The 22387-nt window shown below is 46.2% G+C and overlaps 1 protein-coding gene across 1 annotated transcript in view; it reads left to right on the top strand.

Moving 5' to 3' along the window:
* The window catches only part of KIF3B (kinesin family member 3B), a 105689-nt gene extending 83539 nt beyond the window's left edge, over positions 1–22150 (top strand). Inside the window, exons 7-10 of the mRNA XM_086932671.1 lie at positions 13071–13176; positions 16335–16513; positions 16605–19019; positions 19156–22150. Coding sequence (XP_086788797.1) covers positions 13071–13176; positions 16335–16513; positions 16605–16704 — 385 coding nt within the window. The 3' untranslated portion in view covers positions 16705–19019; positions 19156–22150. The remainder of the gene's footprint in view (positions 1–13070; positions 13177–16334; positions 16514–16604; positions 19020–19155) is intronic.
* Positions 22151–22387: the final 237 nt, after the last annotated feature.

Genomic DNA, 22387 nt, shown 5'->3' with positions numbered 1-22387 from the left:
GCCGTTTCTGCCGGCTCCTGCTCTACCTTGGCATCTTTCGGCGCCGCCGAAGTCATCGACACCCTTTACGGCTTCACCGGCTCCGGACCGACCTCTAGATCCAGCTCCATGTTCGACGCCGGCTCCAGCTCCACGTTCGCTGGCTCCCGGGCCTTTGGAGTCTATACCGGATCCGACAACGTTGATTCGAAGAGAGAGGTCGAGGCGTGAAGCACAGCGCCTTCTGGAGGAGCAGAGTTATAGGGAAGCTGAAATTGAAGAAGGTGAGCTTCAAAAACAGGACGATTATTTTGATGATCTGCGAGACGCAATTGGTCTCGAACTGTCTCCTGATTGGGAGTTAGCCCCGTTCTGATGCTCCTTCTAAAGATGTGGCTCCCTACCATGTGGTAATTAAAAACGGTGCAGAACTGCTGAATTTGACATTGCCATCTGCTGAGTAGAAGTCGAACATTCTGACTGAAGTCCTCCATTCTCCATCATCTGTGGTTGAGCCTATACTTCCATTTACTGATGCCTTAACTGATCCCATCCTGGAGGTATGGAGTAGACCTCTTACGGCTCCTGCAGTTTCTAAGGTCGTTGCAAGGCGTTATAGAGTGACTCCTGGGGACCCTGACTTTTTGTCTACTCATCCCTTACCAGAGAGTTTAGTAGTACAAGCTGCCTGCTCTGAAAAATCTGCAGGTGCTTTTCCCCAGGTACATGGTGATAAGGATTCTAAAAAGCAGGACCAATCTGCAAAAAAAGTATTTTCATCAGGCAGCATGGCCCTAAAATCTACAAATGCCACTTGTTTACTGGGTCGTTATATCCATGCCTTGATGAATACTGTTAAACAGTTGTCTCCTAAGCTTCCTGAGGAGGACAGGAAAATTTTTAATGAAGTGGTGTCTGACACGCAGGCTGCTGCTCGGCAGGTCATAACGAGCGGTATGGACACAGCGGATTCAGTGGCTAGAGTCATGGGTTCTTCGATTGCCACTAGAAGAGCTGCTGACTGAAGACTTCCGAGTTCTCTACAGATGTTCAGGCTGCTTTAATGGATTTGCCCTTTGATGGCTCAGGCCTTTTCGGTAAAAAAGCTGATGCTGCATTCGAAAGGTTCAAAGACAGCAGAGCAACGGCCAGGTCTTTGGGTTTGCAGACTAGAGGCTCTGTGAGCAAAAGATACAGGGGATTCGGAAGATCTTCTTTTCGTCCCTATAAGCAGGCACAGCAGTATCAGCAAAATCCTTTGTACAAGTCATACAGGGGCAGACAAAGAGCTCGTCCTCATGGAAGTCAGGCCTCCTCCTCATCCTCCTCCTCCACTTCTTCCTCTTCTGCCCACCCCCTCCTACAACAGCCAAGCAGCCCTAGATCTGCCATTCCGGATCATGCGGGTCCTGTGGGGGGCCGGCTTACCTATTTTCTGCGGGATTGGGAATCTGTTACATCAGATCTTTGGGTTCTCAATCTCTTAGAGGATGGGTATGCTCTCCCTTTCGGGAATTTCCCCCAAATTACCCTCCTTGCCAAGGTTTTTGCACGGAGGACCACCTATTGCTTCTGTAGGAGGAAGTCCTTAAGAAAGGGTGTGATGGAGGTGGTTCCGGCGCAGGAGAGGGGTCAGGGATGCTACTCCCGGTATTTTCTGATTCCCAAGAAGGGTGGCAGACTTCGTCCAATCCTAGATCTCAGCGTCTTGAACCTTTACCTGAAACAGGAGAAGTTCAAGATGCTCACCCTTGCTCAGGTTCTTCAAGCGCTGCTGGAAGAAGACTGGATGGTGTCGAGCGACTTGCAGGATGCGTATTTCCACATTTCCATCCTGAAGTCCCACTGAAAGTATCTCCGTTTCACTGTGGGATGGCAACATTACCAGTTTGCGGTCCTTCCGTTTGGACTTACTACTGCGCCTCGAGTCTTCACCAAGGTGATGGCTGTGGTGGCAGCACATCTCAGAAGGTCAGGGATTCCAGTATTCCCTTATCTGGACTATTGGCTTATCAAAGCAGAGTCTCCAGAGAAAGTGCTCCATCATCTGCAAGAGATAACTCAGTTGTTGTACAGGTTGGGTTTTTCAATAAATGTGCCCAAGTCTCACCTGGTGCCCTCCCAGCGAAACCTGTTCATAGGTGCTTTACTAGACACAACTGTGTGTCGAGCATTCCCTTCACCTCAAAGGATTCTCGACATACAGGAAATTATTCGTTTATTTTACAATGGAGCGGTCGTTCCAGTCCTGAAGGTCCTTCCACTGCTCGGTCTGATGGCTTCCTGCATTCTGTTGGTCAACCATACACGCTGGCACATGAGGGCACTCCAGTGGTGTCTCAGCAGGCAGTGGTATCAGCACTACGGAGATCTCAGGGAGTCAATCAGGATCTCCAGAGAAACTGCAGCGGATCTGTCTTGGTGAAGCGTGGAAGGCAATCTGTCTCAAGGAAAGCCCTTTCATGTGCCTCCATCGGTGGCCACAGTGATAACGGATGCATCCACCCTAGGGTGGGGTGCTCATCTGGGGGATCTGGAGATCAAGGGTCTTTGGTCTCCGGAGGAAAGGTTGCTTCATATCAACATTCTAGCATTGAGGGTGATACGTCTGGCACTCAAGGCCGTCCTCCCTTCCCTTCGCGGTCGGTCGGTTCAAGTCTTAACCGACAACACCACCGCAATGTGGTATGTCAACAAGCAGGGAGGAGTAGGGTCGCAGTGTCTCTGCAGAGAGGCTCTGCGTCTCTGGTCCTGGGTTCAGGACCATCAGATTGGCAGTGACTTTACTGACAAATCGCAACATCAAAAGGCCTTCTAGCCTCCTACATTCATAAAAGGAAGAGGCAATCATCAAAAACTAGCTGTTGCAGAAATGCCATCCAAGTAGTGAATGCCCATTCCCCCCTATTCTGTTCACCACTCCAACCAGGGTGGAAGGACCAACGTTGATCCGGGAAGAGTAGACGAAAATGACAAAAGCGAGAAGGGTGCTGAATATTGTGAAGCAGGTTATTCTTGGAGATCTTTAAGATTCCTATTACCACATTCCTGCCCAACAAAAACATTTCAAATTTCTAAGATTTCTGGTGGCCAATGTGCACGATCAATACAGAGTCCTACCTTTCGCCCTCAAGTAAGTACCACAGACCTTCTCGAAGTGCACAGCAGTAGTTGCTACACATCTCGAGGATGAGAACTTCAATCTACCCCTACTTGGACAATGGCTTGTAAAGACATCAACATTTCAGGAAACCTAGCCTCATTACAACAGAACAGGATCTGTAGTTTAATGATTTGGCCACATAGTGAATCATACAAAGTCTCAAACAATCTCAGTTAAGGCAAATCATTACCTAGGAGAAATCCTAGATATGCAATTGGCTAGTGTGTGCTTCGGAAAAGACACTGTTCTATCCATCTGAAGTATCAAATGCTTCAAATGATACCTGATGGCCAGTCACATTTGATGACTTCTGGGCTCCATGGCATTCTTTATCTTTCTTGTCCCAAGCCCGCTTACAGATAAGACCATTGTAACCATGCCTGGAAGACTAATTTAGCCAGATTTGAGGCACTTGAGAAGACATTAATTCTCTCTCAGGTTGCAGTCGACTACTCCTTGGTGGTAACGATACACCAAACTGAAGAGTGTTCGTTTTCATATCAATAATGTCCCAAACCATAGTAACTGATGCTTTCCTTTCAGATTGGGGGACACATGTGACTCTGCTTTAGGCTCAGAGAATGTCATTGGAAGAAAGAGAAGACTTGCTACCACAACCAGCTGGAGTTCAGAGTAGTTCATTTAGCCTTCAAGTCATTTCTACATCGCTTCAAAACAACGTTCTTGCCTGTTCAAATTGAAAATACAATGATGCATTACATTAACAGGCAGGGATGAATGAATGTATGAAAAATGACTTTTATAGTGCACGGTTACTCCAAGGATGGTCCTGTCACTCTGCACACAGGCCACAAATACAGAGTGCAAATAAGCCAGCTATCCCTGTTTAAGGAGCCATGTTTTACATTTTTTCCTGTACAGTGAATTGCATCAATTGACCGCAACTCTATTGGGAGATTGTTCCATGCTGACGGCCCTAGAAAAAAGAAGGACCTTCCCCCAACTCTGATGTAGTCAATCCTTGAAATTCTGGCTTGGGTCCGATCCCGGTGGTTCTATCAGTAATCCTCAAACTAACTAGGCTGATTCTTATTGCCCTACCGTGTTTTGAGAGATGCATGAGGTTCACAGACATGCTTCAGTCATGGTGCAGGGAACATTGCTGTGCATATGCATTCTCCCCAGGGACACTCTTAGACAACCAAGGCATATATGCAGAGTACATGGGCTTGGTCTAGCAGAGGTGGGTATTTTGGTCACCATTAGTATTCGATCCTGCAGGAGGAATGTGGTTTGCTTTGGTAAGAAGAGATGGGGTGGCACAAAAGCAGATCAGGAAAGGACCAGAGTGAAAGTGGCCAAGGTTTCTGGCCCATGGCCTTTCCAGGTCCAACAAGGTAGAGACAACCCAAAACATGCCATTACCTCTCTGTCCTTTATCTGTACGCCTTGTCTGGACATCTTGGAAGAAAGGTTAAGAAGGGTCTGGAGCAGGAAGGCCAGATTAAACCATCTCAAGGGTTGGGAAGAGAGGTAGAGCATGGCCCATTATATACAATCTAGTTAAGTGGATCTAGCTTAAGGATGAAACGGGCAGCAAGTTTTATCTTTTTAACACTGCTAGGTTCAAACTCTTAATTCATTGGAAGTCTTTGACATATATATGCTTTCATGTTGGAGCGGTCTTCCAGGGTCCCATAAAAGCAGTATAATGCCTGCTCAGCTGCGTCATTACTGGTAATGGCATGTTGTAAATCCCCACTAATCTATACTCTACACTTGTAACTGTTTTGAAGCCTCGGGAATCAGGAAGATGCGAGAGAGGAAGTCTGCGTTCCCATTCTCAGAACCCTTCCGATGTCAGACTTCAAAATAGAAGGGTTGAAGGGCAAGTAACAAAAGCAGGACACGCTGGTTGTTACCCTTGTTCCTGCTCATCCACAGGAGCGGGGCATGGTTCGTATGGAAGAGGAAATGGGAGCCCTCAAGATAATATCTTAAATTGTCCAGCGTCCACTTGATCGCAAGGCACTCCTTTTCTATGATGGGGTATTTCAATTCCCAGGGAAAAGGTTTGTGGCTCAGGAAGAGGATAGGGTGTTCAATCCCCTCTGGAGATACTTGCGATAGAACAGCCCCCAACATCTTCTCATAAGCATCTGTCTGTAGCAGGAAAGGTTTGGAGAAATCAGTATTGGACTGGATGTAATGGCCCTTTTGAGTTCAAGGAAGGCTTATTTGGCTTTGGGTGAGGGGTGAAGGAGGTCCCTGGGTTTTATTTATTTATTTAGAAGTTTGGTAAGGGGAGTGGCCAACTCAGAATATTGCGGTATAAACCGGCGATAGTATCCTTGAAGACCCAAAAAAGCCCTTACCTCCTTTTTCGTGGTAGGGAAAGGGACCTGGGATATCGCTCTGACCTTCTCTTGTTTAGGTTCTATGTATCCATTACCCAGGAGGAAACCTAAATACTTGACCTTCCTGAAACCTGCCCTGCATTTTTTGCATTCATGTGTAACCCAGCTGACCTGAAGGGCCTGAAGGACTAGATGACCATGTCAGTGGTGTGAGTCCCAGGTGGGGCTGTAAATGACAATATCGTCTATATAAGCTGAGGAGTATGCCTGGTGTTCGGACAATACCTTGCTCCTGAAGCGTTGAAACGTGGCAGGTGTCCCCTGTAAACCAAACGGTAACACGGTAGTCATACAAGCCAGAAGGTGTTGAGAAGGCAGTGTGGTGATGTACTGTGCCTCACCGAGTTTCTCTATTAATTCATCCTCCCTTGGAAGGGGGTACGAATCGCACTTTGAAATGGTGTTAACAGCTCTGAAGTCTTTGCAAAACCGGACGGATCAGTCTGGTTTCGGCACTAACACGATCGGTGAAAACCATTCGCTTTGAGAAGGCCGTATCGCACCTAGGGTGAGCATATTTTGGACTTCTTGCTCTATTGCATCTCTCCGGGCAGCGGGGATGCGATATGGCTTTAGTTTGACAACCCTTCCGGGCTGGGTGGGTATGGAGTGTTCCGCCAGGGAAGTGTGGCCGGAAAGGTCTGAAAACAAGGGTGCAAAGGGGCGTAATGTTTCCTGTAGGGACTCTTTGGTCTAATGATCACTCCTGATTGATCACTAGTTGGTTGACATGTCAGGTTCTGTTACAGGGGCAACCACATATAGGTTCTTGGGGAGTGGTCCCAGCCACTTCTTTAGGAAGTTGATGTGATACTGTTGTGTTCCTCTAGGAGTGACCTGGACTTGGTGGGATGTCAACCCAACCTTTTATACGATCTTATAAGGACCCTGCCACAATGGCCTTGTTTTCGTGATAGCGGAGGGCAGAAGGATCAACACCCAATCGCCTACCTTTAGCTGTCTCCACTTCTTCCCTCTGTTATACAGGATCTGTTGCTTGGTTTAGGAATTTTTCCAGATTAGCGTCAGCAAATTCCCGCAACTTTTGTAAGCGGGTACGTAGACCCTGTGTATAGTCTAGGAAGGACTTGGTTTCTTCTTCTTACTTTTCCTGCTCCCACACCTCTTTAGTTATCTCTTAACAGGCTACAGGGGTCTCGGCCATTGAGTAGTCGGAACGGGGAGCAACCTAACCTAATCTGGGTTTGACTCCTGATCACATATAGCGCTAAAGTAGCGTGTCCCATTCCTTCCCTTCTACACTCGGGAGTTTCTTTATTGTGAGTTATAGGGTACCATTATAGTGCTCACACAAACAATCAGTCTGAGGTGGTACACTGGTGTCTTGATATGGTAGCTGCAAATTGTTATGGCTTGCTCAGATTGATGTGGAAGATTCTTCCCCTCTTGCCATTTGACGCCAGACGCTTGGTGGTTCAATCCTTGGTTTTATCACGGTTGGACTACACAAATGTAGTCTACCTGGGTACGCTACTGGGAACTATCTGGAAACTTCAGATAGCACAGAATTGTGTTGATCTTCTCTTGATGCGTATCCCAAGGCGTAAGTCAGCTAAGCTTGCACTTAGACGACTGCATTGGCTTCCTGTTGCGGAAAGGGTCAGGTTCAAGGCAATGTGCATTGTCCATAAGTGCATCTCGGGTAAAGGTACAGCCTTGCTGCAGCCCCTGGTGCATTTATATGACACCAAGAGGACTTTGAGCTCAAGCAACAAACAACTGCTGTTGGTCCCGAAGGTTAAACGGTCCCGGACCGGAGGATGGCTGTTCTCCTATAACGTGGCCAGGCTTTGGAATCCGCTTCCAGAATCCATCCGCCTTGAAGTTGACCATCTTCGGTTCAGGAAACAGTTGAAGACATTTCTTTTTGCTTGATCACTGATGAATGATTGGTGTTACATTATACGCTGGGATGCCCTATGGGTAGCCATGCGCTATATAAGTGCGTATTCATTCATTCATTCATATGCGAGATATCAAGGGACTTGCAGACTTTGCTATTACTTTGGACACAAAAGGGGTCCCCTGATCCGTGAGGATCTCACGGGGAAAACCAACCTGGGAAAATAACTCCAGGAGTCTATCACTGATGTTCTGACTAGTGGGCGTACGCAAAGGAAAAACCTCAGGGTACCTGTGGCATAATCCACGATAACCAAGGCATAGAGATTTCCCTTCTTGGTTCGTGATAGAGGACCAATGAGGTCCATACCTTTTCTTCCGAAGGGAGTGCCAATGATGGGAAGGGGTTGCATTGGCATAGCGGCTGGGTTTGTATGGGTTTTTCCTCTGGCATATTTCAAACTCCTGGCAGAATTTCGTGACATGGAAAAAAATACCGGGCCAATAAATGTTGCAGAAGTATCTCTATGGTTTTCTGTGCTCTCCTGTGACCCGCAAGTACGTGAAAATGTGCAAAGAACAGGACCTGCTCCCGGAAGGCTTTGGGTACTACGAGTTGGGGGTTGGTCTCCTGCTTTCGCTACCCTATATAGGAGTTCATTTTGTAACCGGAAAAGGGGATATACTGGGCTTTGGAGCTGATGGTTTTGTCTTGCGTGATCGCAGGCAGATTGAAGAATGGGATCGTTCAACTGACTATACCTAAAGCTCTTATCTGAAAGCCAGGGGGTCTGTGTGAGGAGGGACGGACGTGTTGTTGGATGGGATGATCCGAACTGGAGGTTGTCTTTTAGGAGCGCTAGGAAGGATGGGTTGTCTTGACCTAGGATCAACTGTTCAGGGAGAAAGGGTAGGATTCCGAGTCTATCCCCTAGGGTCACTCCGGTTGGGAGGGAGATAAGTAGGTGAACTAAGGGGCAGCTTCGTACGTCCCCATGTTCACATCTGTCTGATAGACTACTAGCCGCAGATTCCTTAACGTAGAATTATCCCCAGGTGTGATGGGCCCGCCGACCCCTGTGGCGCCGCCAAGGCCGACTCGACCTCTGACGAGGCAGCTGCCTGCTTGGAGGGATGAGAAGGGCCCGGGGAGGGATGAGGGGTCCCCGCCAGCCTTGACCCATGACTGGACGAGAGGGGTCCACTGACCCCTCACCAGGAAACGTGGATAGGGGGACGATACGCGGGCCACATTACCCGTGGAGAGCCCACGCCCCCAACAGGCCGGAAACCAGCCCTCTGGGACCAACTGCGACACTTACTGACAGGTGAGCGACGCTCTTGCAGCACAGGAGAGGGAGGAGGACGACGACTATGACGGCCTCTTCGAAAACCTTCCGCTGAAGCTGATCGAGGTGACGAAGCCGATCTGGACATGCTAGCCGAGAGAAGTTTAATCCGGTGTTACCACTGCGACTTCGGCTTCAACCGTTGGCACGCCTCTCAATCGGGGGAGCCGTGATCCTCCCCCAAGCACCTCATGCAAATGAGGTGAGGGTCCGTCGCCGACATCAAGCTTCCACAAGACGAACACCTCTTAAAACCCGAAGGCATCCGCACACTGTTCCCACAACACACGCAAGAGCGAAGGGAAATGCCTGGAGCACGAACCGGATCCGCGTTGCACAGGAAAAAGCTGACGTAGGTGCGCCGGGGTGGGACTTATGTGACTTCGCTGATGTCACGTACGCAGACGCCGCCTGGGCGGAGTCGCATGATAGCGCCCTTCCCCCGGCGCGCAGGGCAAAAATTTTCCGGATCCAGTCTCCCGCCTGGGGATAATTCTACGTTAAGGAACCTGAAGCTAGAATCGTCTCTACCAGATGCATAGTTACAGAAGTTAAGTAACCCGTACGATAGGCACTATCTCTCCATTTGTAGAGAAAGAGGGTCTACCAACGACTGAAGGATACCGGACTGTTGACAGCCGAAATATAACGGGGCTCGTACCTTCATTTGGCCTCCGGCCAGACGGCTGCTCTGGCCGCTCTTTCAAAGCTTAATAAAAAATGCTTCAGGATCTTCGCCTGACACGAAGGGATGCGTTGGGACCGGTCCCAGCGCGGTTCTGCAGTTGGGCTGTCAATTGTACTCGGTCATCAGCGACACCTTGCAGCCGCTCCTCTTGACTAACCATTGAGTCCTTGAAGAGCTCCCTGTCTGCATGGGCTGAGGCAATCTGTTTTTCTACAGCCCATTCCAGCTTCTCCTGTCCACGTATGAGTTGTTTGATTAGGTTCTCCATCGCCCTAGACCTAGGAGGTGTTACTATCCCACTTTTGACACCACTTGTGAGGTGGCGGAGAAGGAGACGGAGAGACCAGAATAGGATGTGCCAATATTGCTTTATTTTCTGTGCACACGTAGGGGTTTTCCACAAACACAAAACACAAAAGTTCAGGGCCGGTGCAGATTCTTCACTCTCTTCCTTCAGAGAGCAAGGAACTTCTTCATGCCTTTGTAATTTTCAGGAACTTGGTCTTGCCGTCCAGCCGCACCAAACATAAGGAAACCAAGGAAAAGAAAAGCCTCGGTAAGGGGGCTGTTCTGTCCGTTGCAATAGTGATCAGGGAAAAGTGAGGGAAGCAGGGTGCACCCGACCATCACCACCAGTGGTTTCCACTCTCAGGTTTAACGTGCCTCGTGACTATCGTTATCAATCTGAGTGTGGGCAGACGTTCCTTGTGTGCCGCTTAGCCCTCCCTTGACCTCCCTGTTTCCCCTTCCCCACCCAGCCACGTACCTTGTGGAGCCACGATCCTCCTGGGCTGTGGCCGCCTTTTGCACGTTGCCGGATTAGTCCGGCTTCCTTCTTTCATCGTCTGTGATTGGCGTCTCTCTTCGTCTGACTTCTGGTGTCTCTTCATCCGCGTCGGCGAAGACCCTCAAATTCCGAGTCCCGGACCAACCAAGAAGGTCTTGACGTTCCGTTCTTCACCTGGCAGCTACAGCTTCCTCGTTGCTGATCCTCAATGAGAACGCCCAGGATACGTCTCCTCTTCCGCTTTGTAGGAGAACGAGTCAGCTGACCATCCCACATGATCGGCAGAGGAGCCTTAAAGGGACAGTCCCGATCTGGTCCAAAAGATGGGGTATGAAAACAGTGGAGCGGACAGGGAGTAAGGTAAGAGAGTAACTGGTCCTGTCGTAGGTCCAACGAGACTGGTCCACTACCCAGCTCCTCATCACACAATGGGAATATCCTCCCCACTGCTCAACACCTCCCCTGGGAGAGAACCTTTAATCATCCCAACCCTTTCCTTAGGGTACTTAAGGGCTTACCTGTAGGTGGGTCCCTAGATTAATCGTGGGACAAGATTCATATCAAGACACCACTTCTTCTTTTACCGTCTGGGCACTCTGGACTTCACTGGACTTGACTCTGGATATCAAGTCTGCAACTGGGAAGACTCCTGCTGCTCCTGGTCTCATCGCCCTGCTCGTCTGCTGCAACGTCCATGCATGTGCTCCATTCAGGACCCTTCCAAGGCCTGTGGACGTCCAAGACACCTCAAAGAATCTCCCATGAAGTGAAGGAGTCCCTTCCCTGCATCTGGCGGCCCCACAACGAAGCTGACCGGTCTGATGATCTTGAGCTCCCATGGACTCCGAAAGGCTCAGCAACACAGGTGGTGGCTCTTCACATCTCTTGAGGCCTGCCCTGTCCTCTCACAAAGTTTGAGGCCAGTATCCCTCGTCAGAGCAACAGGAACCGAACCCCTGTGCACCGCACAGGCTTGCCATTACAAAGGCTTGTTAGCTTCCTGCCACCAAGATCTTCGGGCTCCAATTAGCCCCAACCAACTCCTGTGGCCAAGTTCATTGTCCTCAACTCATCATTTGCATCTTGTGCCTGCATCTTTGGTGAGCTGTTCAAGGTCCTCTTGCCACTCCAGTGCCTCCGGCCTGTGGGTCCTGTTGCGGGTCTTCTTTGAATTCTGCCGGCTCTTCTGATTGCTCTGGACCGGACCACCCCCCGTCCCCCTCTCACCCCCCCCCCCCCTCCCCCTGCCCCCCATTCTTGTGGTGAGTCACCCGGACCTTGCTGATCCCTGATCCCGATACTGCAACTTCTTCGCTTTCCACATTGTTTGCAGTTGCCAAGGCTTGTTGGTGCTCCAGACGGACACCGACCCCTCAACTCTCGAATCCGATGTGGGACAGCTCGTAAACGGCACCTGGTCTTCCACAACGTCCCCTGGTCCGCACAGCTGCAGCTCCAAGGTCATCGTCCGCTCTCCTGCAACACCCGACTTCGGTGGGCATTCTTCTTCCGGGTCTCCGGGTCACTTCCAAGTGACACAGACTCTGTCCCCTCTGCTTGCAGGTACTTCTCATTGTGAATCCACCTTTCGGTTCCACCGGACACATTCACCTTCTCCAGCATCAGCATCTTCCTGAAGTCCTCCATTGAGTTCGACAGAGGTTCACGACTCCACTTCGCGCCTATGCACCCGGCTTCCCTGGTGTAGGTATTCTGGTTCCTAGGGTATCCACGGGTTTAGTGGCTCTCCAACCTTCTATCTTCAACTGGGTTTCTTCAGGGTCTACTAGGGTCTTTCTTCTTTAAAATTGCATCTGTGTCTTACTCGTTTACTGGTATTGAGCGGCAGTTGTGTTCACACACTGCACACGGCCTCCGTGGGGTTCCTGGTTACTTACATTGGGTGGTTCCTTGGGTCCTTGGCATTTCTACGTCTTCTGGGTATAGTCTTGACTTAAGTCGTGGTTTGCAAACCACTATTTTAGTATCTGGTTTGGTCTCCCCTTGGCGACCACTGTGTATTTGTGCTACTTACCTGTTCTTATTGCAAAGTATTTTGTGCATTGTGTATATCTCTGGGTAGGAGATACCTGTATGTGTTAGTGAGTGTCTTATAATAAATACATATTTTTATAAATGTACTGTGAGGTTCTTTTTCATGTAATCTATACGAATAAGATTATCCTCTGGTAAAACAAGCTGCTTTCACTTCTTTCTGGGCTAAGCCTGAAGGCTGCTTTCCACAGCTACCACTTAGATAGCTTTCTAAGACCACGAAACTTTGGAATGAACTCCACTTCGAAATCAGAGCGTGCAGGGAACATGTTCCCTTCAGGAAAAAAACTAAAAACATTCCTGTTTAACTATTGATATGGTAGAACTTTAAATTATCACATGACAGGCTATTTGCTTTCTGATGACGCCAAAGGCGCGGAGATACCCCCCCAGGGAGTCGATTCCCAGCGCGGTACAAGTTTGCAAATAAATAAATAAATAAATAAAATCACCATAAGGATTGTCTGGATTAGTGTAGGGTGTCCACTTATATAAGTGTGCACCTTATACTAAGTCCGCTTCCCACACTGTCTGTCCGGTCTAAGGAGCATTGGAAAGACCAGGGCCCAGAGAGGCTCAGTTTGCGTTGTATATGGTATGATGTGCTGTGTGCTGTAATTTTATTTGCACTCTTCACACAAGCACTGCTTTCACACAAGCACTGCTTTTCTCTAAACATCAACCAATCACTGTTGATTTAATGAAGACGTGCTTGTATTGTGAAAATGGATTTGAACCTGGGGAATCAAATTCAGAAAACATTTAAGTAAACATCATGAATAGTTATTGGGTTCCTCTTGCTCTGCAGTAACCAGCAGATGATGAAGCGACCACTGTCAGCTGTGGGATACAAGAGGCCCCTGAGTCAGCACGCAAGGATGTCCATGATGATTCGACCAGAAGTGCGATACCGGGTAAGATGAGCCGAACACTTCTTTTCTTTCCATTACCAACATCCTCAGTTCCATTCAATGTAAGCAAAAGCTTTAAGGGTTTCATGTTTATCTCAAGAATGAGGCTGAGGACATGTTCCTTGTATAACTTGAAAATACATAAATTATGAGAAAAATATAATCCGAGCAAAACACTGTAAACACTTTATAGGGAACTTTTTCAGCACAGAAAAAATAGTTTGTCATTATTTAAAAATCCATTGTCTCTTATGTACGGACAAAAAAAGTAATGAAAACATCAAGGACAAATAGCTAATTGTGACTATTCTTTCAAGTTAGTTAAATTTTTCTCCCCTCAAAATAATTATTATCCTAACAGTCCATTAGCAGCTCAACAGACCCTTTAACCACAAGTGCCAATATTCTTTTGATCCTGCAACACATGGAAACCTTCCAGTCTCTGTTGACGTTTACAGGAATCTTATGCCCTTGAGCACAATTTGTTTTGACTCCACTCTTGTGATCCTTTTGCTCGATGGTATGCCACAAATAGATCGCAAAACAAATGTGCTCCTGACACCTCCCTCCCCCCTGTATAATCTGAGACTACATTCCCAAAAAATTAACTTCACTGTCCTAAACTGCATCACTCAAGATCCTTTAGAGATCCACCATGTCCTGGAACTCTGATAACTGGATTGCACTTCATTTAGAAATGCGGATTCAAGCGGCTTCCTTATTTCATTGCTGTACATACAACACAACAAGGTTAGTAGGATTCAATCCAGAAGGCTCCTCAACTCTGGACCGGCAAGCAACTGCACTGTTCCACCCCCTGAGAGGTGAGCAGATGTTCGAGATAATGCAACACAGTCAGCAGATACTGATCTAGGCGGCTCCTTCAATTCTGGTGGTGGCAAGTTAACGCACCGCTCAGAGGTTAGCATACACTGAATGGTACAGTCTCGCCACTCCTGAATGGTCAGACACCAACAGTGGCAAATAATGGGGCTGCCTCCCTTGAATTTTCTGAGTGGATTGGTCCCTCCCATAAGGTATATCCTCTTGTGTGCTCATGACATGGACTTTAATAATTCAGCTCTGGAGTATTACCATTACTTCTTGTTTTTTTGCAGGAAAGGTTTACAAAACTCATGAGGTTATTCCCGAATTCCAGTTTCCTTTTCACACTGGGGCCGCAATCATCACTTTTTTTTCATAATTATAGTCCACATCACCGCTCAAAGGAATGTGACCTTCCTGCACGTATCTAATGGAATTAACTTTTCAAAGCTATGCCCTTCTATGCCCTTCTATTGGATTACTTTGGTCATAATCCCTTGCTTCTTTATTAACTCATCTTGGATCTAAAATCAAGTGAAAGTACCGTCATTCCCTTCAATCAATCAATCAATCAATCATGATGGATGGAATTTTTATATCCATTAACATTGCTCCATTATCACACCATATTCACACACGAGTTTAAAAGCTGTTTGTGTTTTTTTTATTTTTTTTGAACGGGTGGAAGTAATCTTATCACCAATACATCTCAGAGTACATATAGTAACAATTCTTCACCTTGGCTGCTTTGATTACATGATTAATGCAAATAGGAGACTAGTTTCGTCATTATGTAAAAAAGACGATGCATATGTAAAAAAGAAAATCCATCAAAAGAAATTGTTTTTGTTTTATCTCTGCTGATTTATTTTCTTACAAGATATTTTCCAAGGACAGTATTTTTCTCATATTTGAACTGTACACTAAGGTAACAGCCTTCTCCAGCATATAAAAGGACACTTCTAATGTCTTTTAATACCGTACTATTACTGTCTCCAGCACACTCTCATTACAGTCCACATTAGGAGTCACAAATAAGTATTCAAATCGTATCCACTTCTTTATTGTTCTACTCATTGGAGGTTCTCAACTCTCAGCCAAAAAGTGTTTTGTCGTATGTCCTGCTACTTCTTCAGGGCTATAATCTGTCAGTAGTCCTTTGCATCTGGTGATAATTACAACCCGGATAACAGTCTCTAGTCTTCTTGGATTTCTTGGCGTCCAGTCTATTTGTGTCCCCGAAAGCCGGAGTAGAAGGCCTTAAATCTTGAATGAGTGACATCTGTCAAATATCAAGCCCTTGATTCCCCGGAGTATGGGGAACTTCTAAGTGGTTGCGTCCGTCAATTCGTGGTTTATACTCATCTGTTGCCAGTATGCTCTGTATCTCTTTGTAATGCAAGGGCTTGATATTTGAAGAAGTTGTGAGACATGCAACGAAACACGTTAGCTAGGATTTGAGAACATCCAATGAGAAGAACAATAATGAAGTGAATAAAATTTGAACACTTATTTGTCAATCTTAATGTGGACTGTAATGAGCCTGTGCTGGAGACAGCAATAGTATTGTTTGGTTGGCATAGACAACTTACCAGAGAGAAGGGTGGTGCTCTCTATCCTTCAGCACTGCATATACAACTCAATACAAAGAGATTGTGAACTTCCCCGAGGGGTGCCATCACCCTATCGAGTAGCCACACACCATTTAGAAATTAGTCTTTTGATACTGCTTTAATAATTTGAACTAAAAGTGTGACTTATAATCTCTATTTCTACTGAGGAAATTATGATCTACTACTCTCCACTATTTTCTTTCTCCTTGATGTATGTTGCCATTTGACTGCACTGCCTAGGTACTCCAGGTCCTGAGTCTCCTCATCAGAGGATAAGCTCCTGCCTCCTCCTACAGTCCTGTGCCACCTCTTGTCACACAGCAAGGTCCCATGCAGCCTTTTGTCGGAGAAGGAGATCCCATACTTTCTCTTTCCCATGGTATGAGGCCCTCTCTTGCTCATGAGGTGAAGCTCCTGCGCATTTTCTTTCCCATGGGATGAGGTCCCATGCTGGCTGTTTTCAGTGGGATGAGTCCTGTTTCTCATGGCATGTGTCCCGGTGCCTTCTCTCTCGGGTATGATGAGGTTTGTGCCCTTTCTTTCCCCCGTAGGATGAGGTCTTGTTTTTTTGTTGTCTTAGGAGCATAGGATGTTGTACCTTCTATTAGAAGGATGAGGTTTTGTGATATGGATCCCTTAGAAGTGTTAATAGTTGAACTATGCGTTCATTGCTGGTAGACCAAATAGTAAACCAATAACTACTGGTGTTCATTTCTTTTCTAGGCCGAGAACATTGTGCTGCTGGAGCTAGATATGCCCAGTCGTACGACTCGAGACTATGAGGGTCCGGCGGTTGCCCCTAAGGTGCAGGCAGCCCTGGAAGCAGCACTACAGGAAGAGGATGACCTTCATGTGGACGCGTCGACTTTCGAGAGCATAGCTAACAAGAAGTCAAAGTCTAGGTAGGACCATCATCTGTAAGCTCACGTCCGTGTCCCTGTGGGACTGTATTTTTCTGTTTATCATAAGTGACATAAGTTTCTTTCTCTACAGGCCTAAGACTGGGAGACGTTCGGCAACATCTTCATCATCAACAACCAGCACTTCTAGCTCTCAGCACTACCCGCAGTCACGTGGATTGGTTCCAAAGTAAAGCCATGAAACTTTCTCGAGCATGTTGTGTGCTCATTTGTGCAGGCCAGGGACTAACCAACAGCAACACAGAGCAAGGGCATTCATCTGCAGTGTGCCTCTGACCGAAAAACTCTTAACTAGTCAGAGGCTTTTTGCAGTTGAACTTCTTTCTGGTCTCTTAAAGGCTGCAGTTACAAGTTTGGACTTGTTTTGCATATATAAATTCTGCCTGACAGTCCAACGGAAACTGTGCCATCAATCCGGAATTCCTGGGCTCACTGTATATCTTTTCAGAATGAAGACCTTGCCTCTGGTGCTCCCTCCACAGACGGCACCTATGCTATTTCCATCTGGAAGTGTACACCTCAGGGGAATGTAGGCAAGAAACAAAACTCCATGTGGAGATAGTAAAAGAATGGGAGGGGCAGTAAAGACTGAGCTGGTGGAATATAATACAGAATAAGCAGGAGAAAGTATACAACTCTGGAGGACTGCACATAGAGCCAGAGGGCAGGTAGATGAAGGTTGCATAACACAAGACTTAAGTGCGTGCAGAAATTTAGGATCAGGAAAGGAAGACCGCTTTGGTGTTAAGCCGCGCAGAGGGTGATTAGCAGTGTATGTACCGAGGCAGAAGCCTAGGAAAACATTTAAGTTTAGTTTAACCATAGGATATGCATACATGTTCCTGGAGCTAACATTTGTGCATTTCCTTTTCACCTCGCCATGCCTTAGCATTTTTTTTGGCTTTAGCTGTCCTAGAGCTTTGTCGATTGATTGCAGTGTTGGTCATTACAAGTCAGAGCACCAAGTTCTTAATCTCATTCAGTAAGATACTCCCTCTAAATTGTTCCCTTTTGGTTAAATATGAGATTTTGAAAAGGTATTCAGGGATACAGCACAAAAGGGAGCGGGGTGAGCTTACCACAAGCAGGATTTCAAATGACAAGACTCCCAGAAGAGAACAACAGACTGAATTGGACAGATTTCAAATCTTCACTCCAACTCCTGAAAGAGTCTATATTTGATACTGGACATCTCTGTAAAGGGATAAGGGTGACCTAAATGCAAGCAGGTATTCTGCTGATTGATACCAGAAGTAGAGTGGAGGCTTATGTACTTTTGATATAGTGTCTCAAACCATTTGGGTGATTCGTCCAGGTACAGGTGTTCCTGTTGTCAGGACTGTTGGTCATGGAGTGGTCCAGAGTTACTTCTTAATGATTGGCGAAGTGGTGTTCTGATTTTGTGTGATCACGCTTCTATGTTGAATGAGTTACTATCCAGTGGCAATGCAGCTGATCAGTCATCGGGCGGAGCTGTGTTGTGGATAGCTTTCTGCAAGAAAAAGTTTCATTAGGCTGAAGCTGGTGATGTTTGAGACAAGTGTTTGTTTTATGTATTTAAACACAAGTATATTTAGCACTTTACTTCCAATTTTTTATTTATTGCAAAAGAGTATTGGTGTGTGTGTGTGTGTGTGTGTGGCTTCTTTCTCATGATCTCAAATATTCTCAGGTACCTAACGGCCACCTGCCACTAGTTATGACACTAGTGTGAAGGGTTGATACTGTGTCTATAACTTCCTGCAGCTCTAATTTACTTCTTAATCCTGGTAATCCGGTTTCTGTGCCTTCATTTGCTATTCATGCATTAAAGCCTTGGTATTGACCAAGAGATCCTCTGTGTGTACCAGGTGATCAAGACAGCAGTGTTTCCTTTGTCGGGCCAGAGAGAGTGCTCTATAGATCACCTTGCTGAATGACTGTTAATTAATGACAGCAGAACAAGCCTTCTCAATATTTAGTTGTTACTGTTGCTTAGAAAACATTAAGTGGGGAATAGTGTTCCTTAGTTTCAAGTGCTGACAGTACTGCAGTGCATCCGTTTGTCAGTCTATTATGGTTTTCGTGATCTATCCTGCTGACATTGGTACTGTGCATTAAGTGGTAGGACTAGAGTGGTATTCCTTTGTTTATTTTACTGATAGGAATGCTATTCATCGCTTGACCTCTTTTATACTCTGCTGCTATTAGTGCCACATATCTTCTCATGGGTTCTGGGTGGGGGTTCATAAGTTCTCTGCCCTAGTATTCATATCCCCATATGAGTTTTGTGTGATGTTCTTTGATTTACTGTTCTAACCAGACCCTTTGTACCCACTCCTGGGTTTGAACCAGTACTTACCGTTACCATTCTTTATCCACTCAAGAAATAGAGATGATTTCCTTGATTTATTTTCCAAATTTGTGGCTCTGTATTGATTTATGGATTTGTGAGGTGTTCATTGGTTAACCGCCCTAACTGGACTGCTACATATTTAACCCCTTCGACGCTAATGACAAAGCAAGCTCGTCATGGGCGTTACCTGCGCTGCGCGGATGACGAGCTGGCTTTGTCACGTTACGCGGGATTTTTGAAAATGCCACGCACAGCGGGAAAAGCCGCCGCAGCGATGCGGTTAATTAAGAGTTTGCAATGGGGTAACATGGCTCATTGTCCTAATCTCAAAGCAGTGCACCCACTCCTGCATTAGAGATGGTGTTAGTGGTTTACCGCCTTATTTGGCAGCTATGTAGCCACCCGTGGATTAGAGCTTGTGTTCCCGGGTTTACCTTCCTAATCCTGTACCTATATATCCAATGTATGTGTTTGGTGTAGGATCTCTTGACCTAACTGTGCTAACGTTACTGGTATGTATCCACATGTTTGATTTACTGTGGTCCATTGCCTGATCAAGTATGGGCCTTACTCCTTATGTACTTCGCTGATAGCTTTTTGGGCTATTGTAATGCTGTGCCCTGATGGCCATGCTTCTGGGTGCTTGGGTGAGGCTGGGATAGCACTTGTTCTATATGTACTGTATGTACCAGGAGAACTACACTTATGCCTTCGTGGCTGAAACAAGTCTCTGCCTATAAACTCTTACTGTGCTTCTTAAGGCATACCTGTGTAACATGTGTATGCTGCTTCTGAGACTAGGGTAGATTCTCTCTGCCACTGACAGATAGTGCAGCTAAAGTTTTGTGGCGAGGTGGCATACCCGTGGTAGCATGTGGGTAGTGCCTCTACAACTAGGGTATATCTCCTCAATCTCACATGCTGACAATGCTTCTAAAGATTAGGCTGGGTTTGAGATTGTGTTTTTTTTTCCATATATCTTGTGGTTAGTACTTCGGCATCTGCATCTATGGTAGACCACGCTTCTGGAGCCTTGGCTTATGCTTGATTAGTGTATCTTTGTCAATTCAATCCCTTCAAGTGTGGGTTTTCTGGAAGATTTGGCAGGGCGTGAAACTATACCGTCATGGTAGCAACGCCGACTACAAGGATGAGGCTTCTTCCATTGCTTTTTAAGTCTAGGCTTGGGCTGAGAGGGTGTACCTTCGGGAATGAAACACTCCTGATGGGGTGAAGGCTTCTGAAAGCCCTTCCGGGGCCTAGTTTGTGGCTTGAATTGTGTACCTTTAGGATTGTTTCTCTCCCTCTAGGACTCCAGTGCTTCTGGGGGTGTGGTGGGCATGAGAGATCTTCAGGACTGTAGCAATTTATCCAGGACTGAAGCTTCTTACAGAGGTTACTACAGTGTTCCTGAGAGCTAGCTTGGTGGTAATGTAATGTATTTTGTGGAGAGTAGTACTGCCTTGGAGGTGGGCAGAGGTTTTTGACAGTGCTTCTGAAGGCTTGGCCAGGACTAGAATAGTAAATATTTAGGACTTTCTCTCTGCCTTTAGTGATAGGCTTTCAGGAAGTGCCTCTGGAGGCTGGCGATCGTTGAAATGGTATACTTTTGTACGTTACATCACTTCCACAACTGAAGCTTCTAACGGGGCCTTTGAACACCTGGCATGATTCAAAATAGGGCTATTGTACCTTGTTAACAGCACTTTTGCCTCTTGACTAGTGCAGGGTTCCTTTATTGCAACTTGTTATTTGTGCTTCTGGAGGCACAACACTCTGGAATAGTGTATCTTTAAGGCTGTTTCTCTAACTCCAGAGGAGAGGCTTCTAGCAGTGCTTCTCAAGGTTGGTTGGGATTCAGTGTGTGTACCTTTTAAGACCATGCCTTTGTAGGTTGGCTGCTTTTAGCGATTCTGGATCCTTGTCTGGGGTTGAGAAATTGGGCTTAGGGGCTGTTCTCTAACTTCGAGGGCTTCTGTCATTGCTTCTTGAGCTTGGTCTTTGGTTGAGTCAATGTACTTGTATGACTGTGCCTCTATGCCTGAGCTTTTGATAATACTTCTTGGATGTTGGCTTGGAATTGAATGGTTCACCTAGAAAGTAGACTTCACACCTCCATAACTAAGGCAAGGGTTCCCTTCCAGCAGGTAATAATGCCTCTGGTTGTGTGATAGGGTTGGTGTTTTACCCCAGTGGATGCTGCCATCTATGACTAGGATGGTTGTCTTCTCAAAATCTATGGTATAGTGCTGTAGCAGGTTAACAATAGTTGCACTTATTATCTACCTCACATATTGAGCTAACATTGTACGTATTGCTCCAGATGCCACAAGGTTGAATGAATAAGATGCAGCACATTACAGTGGTGATGCCAAATTCTTGCATAGAAAGGCCTGCCGTAATTGATTTGTGGTTGAAATTCCATAAGCCCTACTTTCATTTTATAATTTCCTTCCAGCATCCACTATGTCTCGCGTCAAATTTGCTCCTGCATTCTCCTGCCATTGGTACCTCCTATCTCTCGCTTTCTATTTCTCTCTCGCGCTTTCTTTCTCTCACTCTAGAAATGTTTCACCTCTTTCACAGCCGAACAAAGCACTGAACCATATTACTTTTGTGGGATGTTACTATGAAAAGTAGATTGTTTCACATGCCCCTCTGAAGACAAGTGAGGCCCTATTAGGGAATGACTGGAATTTAAGGCTTCTTCTTGAAGTGACAGAGAAAAGCTGAACTCTGAAAGGAAAACCAAATTTGCACACAAACCACTTGGCAAGGATAGTTGTGCAAGTGGGCAAGAAGAAACCGGGGAAGTGCATGCATAGCTCCCTATTAATTACTCATATTGTGTGAAACTTTTGCGAAATGGAACAGTGCAGAGCAGACAGTGGTGGAATGTTCCTGCTGAAAACTTCCTGGATTCACTGTACATCTCTGGGCATGCTCCCGGTGACAAAGATATGCTGAAACGTTTAGCTAACTGCTATAGACAGGAACAATGTTTGGAGGGTGGGAGAAAGTCTCCACATTGTACATTGGTCTCATTCCAGTGGTGGATGCTGTAGTTTTGTGCTTGCTGAATAGTCAGAAAAAGATGAACGGTCTTGGTGAGCCACCACTCTCTTTCCATGGACTTTAGGATTGTTTTCCCATTTGTCATTACTCCTTCTGCTCCAAGATTGTACAATGAGTCTGTTTATTTATTTGTGTTCTTTGTTTGTCTAGGAATGTAAAGACAGTTCTTATAAATGATATGTATAACTAAGTAAACCAGATTTATAACATTGTGTGCTATTCCAAATTAATCAATGTGTTTCTGCGTTCTCAATCTAGAAAAATGCCAGAGATGGATACTTTAGAAAGTATATTTCATGCACCGTAAAGAGTAATCCTAGATTGCACATATACATACTAGCTCAACCTACTTGAAAAGACCAAGAACCCATACGAACTAAGGAACGAATTACTTTTGTGAATAGTGTAGTGAGTCATTTGCAGATGGGTGATGACCCATCGATCAC

The sequence above is a fragment of the Lissotriton vulgaris genome, chromosome 7 (genome assembly GCF_964263255.1).
Source record: "Lissotriton vulgaris chromosome 7, aLisVul1.2, whole genome shotgun sequence".
Classification (NCBI taxonomy): Eukaryota; Metazoa; Chordata; class Amphibia; order Caudata; family Salamandridae; genus Lissotriton; species Lissotriton vulgaris.
This window is presented reverse-complemented; position numbering and strand designations above follow the sequence as displayed.